The 12,328-nt window shown below is 36.1% G+C and overlaps 1 protein-coding gene and 1 pseudogene across 1 annotated transcript in view; both read right to left on the bottom strand.

The window, feature by feature from the left end:
* Positions 1–12,328, bottom strand: part of DYM (dymeclin) — a 309,395-nt gene that overhangs the window by 66,035 nt on the left and 231,032 nt on the right. The window contains exon 14 of the mRNA XM_054694056.1: positions 7,867–8,049. Within this exon, the coding sequence (XP_054550031.1) occupies positions 7,867–8,049 (183 nt within the window). The remainder of the gene's footprint in view (positions 1–7,866; positions 8,050–12,328) is intronic.
* Positions 1,340–2,609, bottom strand: LOC119242785 (centrosomal protein of 41 kDa-like; annotated as a pseudogene).

Genomic DNA, 12,328 nt, shown 5'->3' with positions numbered 1-12,328 from the left:
GTTTCCCCAGAACTTTTGTTAAAGGGACTCTCCCCCATTGTATGCTCACTACTCCTTTATCATGAATTTATTGATATTATACCTGGATTTATTCATGGGCTTCTAAAACTGTTCCATTGATCCACGTCTTTTTTATTCAAACATCATAATGTTTTAATTACTTTTGCTTCAGAGTTTAAAGTCAGGTAACATGATGCCTCTGTTTCTCCCCTTTTTTCTCAAGATTGCTTTTGCTATTTGAGGCTTTTTATGGTTCCATATAAATTTCAGTATTTTTTGTTCAATTTCTTCCAAGAATATTGTTAACATTTTAATGGGACTTATGTTAAATTTATATATTGCTCTTGGTAGAATAGCCATTTTGGCTACGTCAATACTCTCCATCCATGAGCACAGAATGTCTTTCTATCTCGCTACATATTCATCTATATCCTTTAATAACACCTTGCAATTTTTATTGTTTATGTCCCTCACCCCCTTGGTTAGGTTAAGTCTCAGGTATTTTATTCTTTTTGAAACAATTGTGAGTGGATTTTTTAAATTTTTCTTCTCATTGTTTGTACAGAAAAATGCAACTGATTTTTGTGTGTTAATTTTGTAACCTAACATTTTGCTGTATTTATTTACTGTATCTAGTAGTTATCTGATACAGTTTGTAGGATTTTCTATATTTAATATCATTTTGTCTGCAAATTACAATACTTTCACTTCTTCTTTTCCAGCCTGGATTCTTTTTACTTCTTTTTGATGTCTGATTGCAATGCCTAAAACCTGTAACAGTAAATTAAATAGTGATGACATTGGACATCCTTGTCTTATTCCTGAATGTCTTTATGAAAAATCTCAATCTCAATTCCCTGTCAGCTAAAAATAATAGCAGATTCACAGTCTCCTCTACCAACGCTATTCAAGGTTAACTCCACGAAAGAAGAAATAGCTAAGACTTGCTTAAGCCAACATTTCAGGGACATTTAGGGGAGGGAAGTGGAAGGTAAAGTGCTGAAAGAGGCGAAAAAGTAAAGATGTTATTTATATCTTTATCATGATATTCTTTTCAAAATATGTAAAAAGAGTTAAACATGTTTTTGAATGGATTTCCAGTGTGCCAGCAATATTTAGATGGCAGTATTATACAGAAAGTTGTTGAAAAATCTGGTTATTTGGAACCTTACTCAGATTTATACAGTGACTGTTGAAAGCATGAAGCTCATAATACGACCTGGACTCAAGGCCTGGCTGAGTTACTTAATAACCTTAAGTCCATCATTTCCCCTTTCTAGTTTTGTTCTGCCTCCTCACAGGGATGGTTTAAGGGTCAAATGAGAGTACATACATTAAAAAAAAAAAACTGGCAATAAGAAAAGTCCTATGCAAATATGTGATCATTATCAAAGACAATGATTCTTAGTTTGAAATTTGTGTTACTATCATTTGGGATACCTCTCAGCATTTTGGTTTTCTTACTGTAAAGTGGGATAATAATACTTAGTTTCTGGTTTGAGAAGAATAAAAGTGGTAATATTTAGCACTTAGCTTCTTAGCACTTAGTAGGTACTCAAAAATCTTTAGGCACTTATTTATCTAGGTATAAATATTATATAATAGCACGTGTCCACTTATTTACCCTGAGGTTGGATTTTTCACTAAATATAGTTGAAATTTTAATAAGTGGTTCAATATTCTGACAATGACAAGAAAATGGGCACTGGCCATAAGTCCAATGTAACATTCTGCTTGTATTTCCACAGGCTATATACACTGTGTGGTTTCTGTTGAGGGCCTTTCTACTTCCTCACCTTCACTCTGCTTTATGTTTCTTCCAAGGGACAGTAAGTTTCACCTGGATATAGTTTAAACCCTTTGCATGGTCCCTGTGGGATGTCAACAACCTGGCTATTAAGAGGGACCCTCATTCTCACCCTTGATAAAACAAAGACTGATTTGTCATAGTTAGAAGTGAACACACACACGCCTGTCCTCCCAGCGTGGCTGGACAGTCTCTCATTATCCCTTACAGAATGATGACCTTCACTATTCTACAACAGAGCTGCAGCAGAGTAACTAAGCACCAACAATGTACTGCTGCTAAAAATCCTTATCTCCCACAACTAGCAGTAAGAAGAGACAGTCAGGATTTAGGTTTGTCTTTGGAGTTGGACTTTATGTTTTTCACTAGTGCTTTGTTGAGTTCCAGTTCCCCAATGACACTGATGAGGCTCTGGAGTTGAGCAACTGGAGCCCCCTGCTCCCAGCTCAGAGGGGTTCCCTTGCCCACTGGTCCTGGCAGTAGTTGCAGCATCAGGGTCTAAAGTTGCAGAATCGCTGCCTTTCTATTCTTTGCATCTCAGCTGTCACTTCCCATGTTTGATCACACAGAGAAAGCAACTTGCAGTATCAGTACAGCAAATGTTGTAATGTCTAGTCTCTTGAACAGCTTATCTTTTTTGTATAACTTCTTCTTTTAATCTTTTCTAGCTTCTCAGTGTATATAGTCATATAGTTATGAGTGTGAAGTTTTGACTTGACATGGCATTACCATGGGTTTTGTGGTATCCAGAGGCACATGGGGAATCCAGATATTCAGAGTTGCCCATGTGTCCCTGGACAGACAGATTTGTTTTAGCCAGTCACATTAGGGGTTCTAGCCAGTGGTTGCTGCTAACTCTGGCATCTTATCCCCATAACCACTAGATGTTATTTTCAAGGAGAAAGTAGACAGTGGGATCTCCGGGTCTGTGGATATGATCTGATGTTTTCAGGTAGTGAACAGGCAAACTGATGAGAAATGATAGCAACATTTAGGAATGATTACAAACTGCCTGGATTTGAATGCTGGATGTATGACTTTCTGAATGTGTGAGAGTAGACAAATCCAATCATATCAAGCTGATTTCTTTATCTATAAATTGAAATTAAAATGACATATACTCCACAGGCATGTTTTTTTAATAAAGATCACGTGAGATAATATATGTAAATACTTAGCAAGCATGCAATAAAAGCTAGGAAAATGATGATGATGAAATGAATAGAAAAGGAATCAATGGTTTTGGTGTGATTTAAATAAACATTTAAAGCCAAATAATTCAAACGATGTGGTATAACATGATGACTATTACAATTATGACTGAGGAGAGAAAACCCTGGGTTAATTTTTTTGTCAGAAACTCAAGAAAATACTGGCTATGATGAAGAAAGGACATGAGAAAACATGTTCTTCCCAATGTACTCTGGTATAGATTACCTGACACATATTGTGCTAAATTCAGGTGACTGTCTTCAAACTGAAAAGGAAAAAAGAAGAAAGATATAAAAGAACAAAGAAAGAAATTGGAATCAGAGATCTAGAGAAAGGTAAAAGCTGTGCTAGAAAGGGTAGTGGCTTGCAATAGGGCAGACTAAAACGATCAGGATGATGACACATATGATTAGAAATAAGAAGATGAAAAATGACAGATTGGATAGTTCTATGATTCAAAGATCTTCAAAAATTAGAAGTATTTCCCACCCTTAAACTTGTAAGGGATACATTTAAAAGCAACACAAGAAAATAATGTTTTATGATTGCTATACCCATTCTAGGGTGATATTCTTAGCCCTAATTAGACATCAAGAGACTCAAGACTACAATAGGGCACAGTTGGCATCAGATTAATTTAAAAAGATAAAAAGACAGGAAAAAGAACATGCCAACAGCACAGCCATAGGCTTTTGTTTTCCCTGGGAATCTTTACAGTAGTCTCAAGGCCAGTCTTTGGACCTTCAAATGACAGCTCAGATGTGAGAGAATGAGACTACAGTGGGCGGATGCAACTGCCACCCTCTCTTAGAAGCTGTGTTCCAATAGAAGCCAAGACCCCTGAGACAATCTCAGCTTCTGGGTCTCTGAAAAGGACACGTCTGGTTAGTAGTTTATTCACTCAGGGAAGTCCAAAGCAATGGCTTCCTACCAGGTATTTATTGTTTATTCAGTCTCTCCAGTTGAGACTTGATTTACCAATCAAATAACATTTTATCATACCACCGTTACCTAGTAACATAGCTGACATTCCACCTTCATCAGATTTCCAGGAAGCAGAGCTAAAAGCAAATTTAACCTAAGATCAATTTCTAATGTAAAAAAGGAAACAGCTTTGTTAAACCTTTACTCACAAACATGATGAATCTCAAACTCAGTATTTTATTCTTAAAAATGACATGAACAAGAAATCAGAAATGAATTTGGACAAATCCACAAATAGGCTGGTTAGATATGCCTTTTTAGAAATAAGTGAAATGCTAGCTTGTAAAGACAGCCTTCAACTTTCCTTTAAACAGGGTAATCCTGAAGACTGCTATTAGGAAAACATTAAGGAGGAATGGATAAAAGCTCAGTTTTTCCTATCCAGAAACTCTCCTTTCTGGATAGTTTCTTTGAGAGCTGGAATCAGAGCAGGACTACATTCCTTGGTGAGTCTCCCCCAGTGGCATCCTACTTCTGCTATTAAGATAAAGATTCCTCAATGTCTGAGTTTTTCTTAACAAAGCATACAAGTAACATTAATTCTTGCACTAAAAACTATATTCTTTGCAGCCATCAAAAAAGTGTTTATCGGGCCTCCCCTGGTGGTGCAGGCGGTTGAGCGTCCAACTGTGAAGGTGTCTGCAGCCTCTGCAGCACCAGTTTGATCCCGGCTGGCCGGCGAGGGTCCCACATGGCACTGCAGACCTCTCCTGTCTCGCCCGCTGCTCCCCCTCAGCAGTGTATTTTGTCAGTCTGCCTGTTCTGTTCCCCGCTCTGTTTCTGGTGAGTCCTCTCACCCTCCTACGCATCTGGCCTGTGCCCTGGTTCTTGTATAAATAAATAAATCTTAAAAAAAAAATTATTTAAAAAAAAAAGCATTTATCCTACAAAACAAGGCAGGGATCCATTTGTAATGGATATCCCTTGTGCAATAATTTGTTTCATGATCTTGTTAACAATATTTGTCAATTCTGAAAGGAGAAGATTATACCAATTAAACTCAAGAGTTAAAAAAGAAGGATATGGGGCTAGAGAAGAAATATTTGAGCAGCAGCTTGAGGATGCTCTCACATATTCTAAATATCAACAAGTCTGCATGGGAATACTGGTTCACAATGGTGAGAATGGTCAAATCTAACTCTATGAAAAAAACATGCTCATGTCTTATTGCAATGACAACTGTACCACTGCCCCAATTCTGCTCATGAAATCTAAAGAATACTGATATCAATTTAAGAAAATAACAAGTACACATGCAAAATATTTCACTAAAGGTACAACCCTCAGGCATCTAACTGAAGCAACTTAAGGAAAGCCTACAAAGACAGCAATTAAACTGACAGTAAGAGTTTTAATTTTTTACCCACAACCATTACACAGCAGTGATATGGACAAATCAATGAAGAGATCTGCAAAATTATAAATAGGTGTAGTTAAATTCATCCTAAAGTATTCAGCATTTAATAAATCTTATGTGTTACGAGTCTGGAAGAAGAGGCTGGCTATAGACCAAAGTTGATTTCAATGAAGTACCTAACAAGTACACAAGACTGCTGGAATGAGCAAAAACTTAACCTACAATGGTAAACTGGCTTATGGGAGTCGAGAGAGACTTTCTTAAATATCTTAAATTTGCTCTTAGTCCAGAGGTACATCTATGCATCGTTGCCACCCTGAATGAAAATAGGGAGGTTTTGCTTTAGTGGCTGCTCTTACCCCCTCTACTCACCCCAACTTTACCTATCTGTCCACCTCAGCCTTTAATACTCTTGCAGATAAACTTACAAACCCAGGCAGCAGCCTGGAGGACTCTTAATCTGAGGACCCTAATCAGTCCAAGAAGTAAGACTTAGTGACACTGCAATTAGGGACTCAAAAAAAAAAAAAAATGACCATCTTACTGCTAGGAGTTTCACGGAGAGGAAAGAGCAGGAGACAGAAAGAGACAGGAGACAGCAGTGAAGAAATTATTAAAACAAATACTTGATAGTTCTGAGCCTGAGTCTGTAGACTCAAATGCCCAACACAATCAACGAAGGCAAAGCAAATCATGAAATTTCAGAACATATGGATGAAGAGATCAGAAAAGCTTCCATAGATAACAAGTCCCATATAATAGAAGAAACAAAACATTTCCAGACACGAGTAATTAAAAAATAAGAAAAAAAAATATATCTTGGATAAGCCCTTTTCCCAGAGAGCTACTATAATCCACCAACATGGAACAGTAAGTTAAGACAGAGGAAGACACGGGAGCCAAAATCAACCAAAGGAGATAAGTGAAAGAAATTCACAGGAAGATGCAACAGCTGGGCAGGAGAACCAGAGCAAACCTGCAGTGGTGGTGACAGGCCTAGAATCTAGAACATACAAAGAATTTGTACCAAGATACATAACTAACAGAAAAGTACAAAAAAACTTGAAGAGCTTCATAAAAGAGAAAATCCAAATGGGAAAACAAACAAACAAAAAAAGTCCCATAAAATATGCCTAAATAAAGGAATTACAAGTTAAAAGTTAAAATGAGATGCCATTATAAAACTGTCAATGTGAACGATGCGAAGCAATAGGAATTCTCAGAGAAATGGTTGCACCTCATGGAAATCAGTTTGTCATCATATACTACAGCAACTCCACTATTCTATTAGTGGACACTACAGAAAAGTACTTGAGCTTATTTGTGATTTAAGATCAATTTATACTTATGTGAATTTACTTAGTGAATGTATTTCCAATACAAGTAACAAAAGGATAGGGAGGTTGGCTCTTCAATTTACCTTTGTGTCTAGCACTCTGAATCAGATTAGCTAGTCACGAAATATTTTTGGACTCAAACTAGTGAATCAGAGGACACTAATATAACAATAGAAAATTATCAAAAAGCATTTTTTTTTTCAAGATTTATTTCATTTATGCATAGAAGAACTAGGGTATAGGCCAAAGGTGTGGCAGTTGAGAGGATTCACCAGAGACAGAGTGGGGAACAGATCAGGCAGATTTACTAAATATACCGCTAAGGGGAGCAGCAGGCGAGACAGGAGAGGTCTGTTGAGCCATATGTGGGTTAGCCCCCCAGCCAGGATTGAACTCAGGCTGTATCAGTGATAGTGCTGAATCCCTATGCCACAAGGGAGGTCCCAAAAAGCATTTTTAAAAAGGTAGGAACTAGAAAGTTCATAGACAGACCTGTGAAAAATGTTTCACATCATTAATAATTAGAGAAATAAAAATATCACTTTAATATAAAAAACAAAAATTCAAATAACTATAATACTCAAAGCTGCAAGAGTGTGGAGACAGAGCCTCTCCTAGCTAGCTAGTGGAAGTGTAAGATGATGTGCATACACCTAAGTTGTAAAACGTTTCTGGAAAGTACTTTGGCACATGAGTTGAATCCTGAAAGTATTGACACCCTCTGACAGTAACAACCAGTACAAGATTACACCAAAATATAACTAAAGAAAGGTGAGTTATTCAAACCATTCATTAATTATGAAATAATATAAAATATTAAAAACAACAAAATGTGTAATGAGATAATGGCTAAACACACTAGGACATCCATAATACAAGTTATATATATAAAACGTGAGATTTTCAAAGAAGTAATAAAAATCACATGAAAATGATGACTTAAATGTTAAATGAAATGGCAGAATACAGAACTATACAAAGTATCATGTGTAAGTCATATATGTGTGTCTATACATACATGGCATATGACAGTTGCAGCAGGTTAGATGGCAAATATCATTAATGTTGAAAGATGGGATTCTACTATAGTATTTTTAATCAAAGTTTGCTAAACTTTTTCTGCTTTAATACTTAAAAAAAAAAATCAAAATACTTCTATTTACACTTACCAGATCGATATTTTGCATTATATCCTGGAATGAAGGATGAGATCGAAACTGTTCAAAGAGATCTCGTTTGTAAAGGAGTGCATACACCAAGTTTGGATTGTGGTGAAGAGAATTTGTCAGGCAGGAATTGATGATCTCTAACATCATTCGAATCACTTCTTCAATGACATTCAGGTCTTGTGCCTGACAAAGAAAGAAAACCCCCACACAGGTCAAGTCAGTGTATTTCTCCTTAATGGAATTTATCAGAATAAGAGTAAACTACTTTAAAATTATAATGGCATTGAGAAGATCAAGCAAAAGAAGACATCAAGATTTTTTGGTCAAGAACATTTAGAATTAGGTTTATTACTTACTAAGGGCTTTGAGTTAAAATCTTTTGAACTCAGTATGGTCATAATTAGGAATTTAACATAATATAGATTTGCCACCCTAGGAAGGAATTTGGTACTTACTCAGGCTCTCATGTAATAGATTCTTATTTGTATTCTCATCACTGTGCTACTCTAAATCACTAGATTTATACAATATAAAGTGGTGGGAAGGACTTACCAATTCCAAGAAAAGTCCCTAATTCAGAATATAACCTCATTTCTCTAGAATGTCATCGCAATCTTTATATTTACAGATAGTTCATTGTTTTGTCTTTCTTTCTTTAGAGTCAACAGTCTTGGGGAATCTAAACATGAAATAGTAATAAGACAGCAATACTCAAAGTAAACAATCAACCAATGTCTTGGGAAGAAAGAATGGAAAATAATAAAATATAGGTAAACACAATAAACTTTCTGTCTCCTCTGGAGTTTTTCTAAACTATGACTGAAAGTTTAAAGTTGAAACAAAAAATTGTAACACTGTCTGATGTGGTTGTCAATGTATGTACAGGAATAGCCAAGACATTTATATTATCAACCAGGGAGGTCAAGAAATTTAAAGAAGAAAATCTCACTTGATCTGGTAAAATACCAATACTACTATACTGTGACAAATTATATGTATTCAACATCTAGAGAAAAATGTACACAAAGAGGAACACACAAAAGTACTACCTACACATCAAAATGGAATTCTAATATAATGTTCATGAATCTACAGAAAAATAGAAAAACAAAGCAGATGAAAAACAGGGAACACATGGAAACAGGAAGTAAAATGGCAGACTGAGGCTCTAACATCAGTAACTACATTAATTACAAATGGTCAAAATACAAGAATTAAAACCCAAAGATTGGCAGAATGGATTAAAGAAAAAAAAAAGATGGCCCAACTCTGTTAGCTACAAAAAACTTCAAATATAATTCATTTCAAAGATAGGATGGAACTAAAATGACATATCATGTAAATAATAATCAAAGGAAAGCAGGAGTAATTACATTAATGTGATAAAGTATACTTCAAATAATATAAGGCCTGAAAAGTAAAAAATATTTACTAGATGGTCCTTTACAGAAAAAGCTTACCACCCCTAGTCTAGCAGACAAAAAGTTATGCTTATGTCCACCTATACGGTCTTAAATACTATGTCTAGCATTCAATCAAAACTTATGACAAATTAAACAAAAAAGCAAGTTAAAACACTCCATATTTATGAAACAAAGTATTAGTAGAATTAGGTTCAGAGACACACACATACTGAAAATATCAAATAGAATTTAAAACAACTATGAGTCTATATATGCTTAAATTGATGGGGTGCTTCTTCAGAGTTAACTATAAGAAAGTGACAAATGGAAATGCCAGTTGTTTTTTTTTTTTTTTTTTTTTTTAATGGTAACACTAGTGAAGAATAGCTAGATGGGTTCAACAATCGTCTAGATAAGAGTCTTGAAGAAATAATGAAGGAATATTTTCTAAAAATAGCAAAAGAATCAAATGACAGAACCAAGAAATTTCAGAGGATACACTCAATAGCCACCCTAAACAAACAAAAATCATAAAACAAAAAAAAAAATCACACACAGAAACATCATATTCAAACTATTAAAAACCAGGGGGAGAGAGAAATTACCTTGAAGGCAGTCAGAGGAGAAACACATTAAATATAAAGGCAAAAAGTTAAGATTGTATTTTTCACCATCATGAAAGTACTGAAACATAAACAGAGTCAAGCAAAAATTCTATAACTAGCAAAAATATCTTTCAAATATGAAAGTGAAGTAAAGACTTCTTGAGACGAAAGTAAACTGAGATAATGTATTACCTATTCACCTGTACTGTAAGAAATATGAAAGGAATTTCTTCAGGACGAAGGAATTTGAAACCAGACGACTGTATAGCTCTATTTCCACAGTGATCTATAAAGATATTTTTCTTATTTTAGTTATTCTAAAAGTGATTTCAAAAGCAAAATCGTAGCCATGTATTGTGGGTTTATAATATATGTAAAGTGTATCGCAATACTCTCCCACTAATGGGCATCAAATTTATTTTTACTTTCCTGGTTTCTACAAAGAAGGCTACAGTAGCCTAATAGATCTGGTCTTATATTTGGGTACCTTCATTTCTCTGGGATAGATTCCAGGAAATTAACTGCTGAAAAGGTTATATTTGCAATGTTAACAGATGTTGCCAGATCATTGCTTAAAGAGCAATGACCTAACATTTATACTGACAATGTAGGAAAGCCCTTGTCCTATATTCTCACTAATAAATACCATGGTTCTGTTCACTGCCTGTAAGATTCATCACTTCTGGATAGTTATGTTGAAATTTCCTACAATGATTAAAGACTTACCAATTCCCCCAAGTGACTCACATATTCAAAATGACTATAGGTTGATAAGTTTCATCTTTTTAGAGATCTTTTATCATTTGTATTACTTCTCTTTATCCAGCTTGCTGTATTAAAGTGTATGTGTATTTACTGATACTAACAGTGCTGTACTACCTTCATTTTGCTAAGCATCTGCCAGGTATATTTTTCTACAGCCTTTTCAAACTTTCTGTGTTTACTAAAAACATATATAGTTAAAGGCAGCTATATGACTAGGTTTTATAATTTTAAAATCTAATCTGGGGCCTCCCCTGGTGGCGCAGTGGTTGAGCGCTGGGCTGCAAAGCTGCCCGCAGCCTCTGCAGCGCTGGTTCAATCACTGGCCACCAGCGAGGGTCCCACATGGTGTGACAGACCTCTCCTGCTGCACCCGCTGCTCCCTCAGCAGTGTACTTCGTCAGTCTGCCTGTTCTATTCCCCGCTCTGGCTCTGGTGAATTCTCTCACCCTCCAGCACTTCTGACTGTACCCAGTGCATAAATAAATACATACACACACACATACATACACACACACATATACATACATACATACATACATAAATACATACATAAATCTTTAAAAAAATAAAATCTAATCTTATGGTCTCAGATTAGAAGTGAGTTTAAAACTTCTATTGTTTTTAATGATATGACTGAAATTTATTCCTATGCCTTGTTTTGTGACTTCTATTTATCAGTTATCACTTGCTTACACTGATGCTTAATAGGTTAGAATAGCAATAATCAATTTGCTTTGCTATGACAATTTGGGCTGCTCCACCTGGTTTCACATAAGGCTGCTTAACTGGTAGCTGAAGGTTGATGCCGGCAGTAAGGTGAGGTTGAGGGCCAGGGTCTTTGATTCTCGTGCACATGTTCCCTTCTGGGCTGCATGAGTTTTCACACAGCATGAAGGCTCCAAGAGATCTAATTTTGGAAATACCACTCGGTATCACTACTACTACTGTTGAGGAGGGGCAACGTTCTAGAAAAATATGTGGGACAGGAGATGTTACGGTCACCTTTGGAAAATAGCACTGGTTACATTTCTGTTTACCATCCTTTGTTTACTGTTCAGCTCTTCCAACACCATCATCCCTTTCCAGCCTCTGTTGAATTAAAGCTTTTCATTACACTGGCACCCCCTTTCCGTCTGCTGGTTTGTAGAGTGAATAGTATTTCTATTATTAAAAGGGTAGTTCTTAAAATTTTAACACATGCCCAACTTTAAAAATATAGCTATCCAGGGCCTCCCTGGTGACCTGGGGGTTAAGTCTCAGAGCTATCACTATATGGCCTGAGTGTCCTGTCTGGTCAGGGAGCTAACCCATGTAGAGCACAGCAGATCTCTCCTGTCTCACCCGCTGCTCCCCTTAGCAGTGTATTTCTAAATTCACCTGTTCTGCTCCCCATTCTGTCTGGTGAATCCTCTCACCCCCATACCTTTGGGCCTACACCCCAGTTCTTCCATGCATAAATAAATAAATCTTTAAAAAAAAATAGCGCTATCCATCGCCTGCACAAGACCCACAGAGGTTAACATAATTTCAACTCCTCCTTGAACAGCAATTCCCTAACTCCAATCTTCTAGTTTTGTTATAGTTGCTTAGGCTTTTGATTGTATCTTTAAAAACTGGTTTTCTTAAAGTCAGTGGTTAACTAAATGTATGTATTCATTTCAGTGCACACCATTGATTCTTCCAATCCAC

Source organism: Talpa occidentalis, unplaced genomic scaffold (assembly GCF_014898055.3).
Source record: "Talpa occidentalis isolate TD23 unplaced genomic scaffold, MPIMG_talOcc4v2.1 talOcc4.13, whole genome shotgun sequence".
NCBI lineage: Eukaryota > Metazoa > Chordata > Mammalia > Eulipotyphla > Talpidae > Talpa > Talpa occidentalis.
This window is presented reverse-complemented; position numbering and strand designations above follow the sequence as displayed.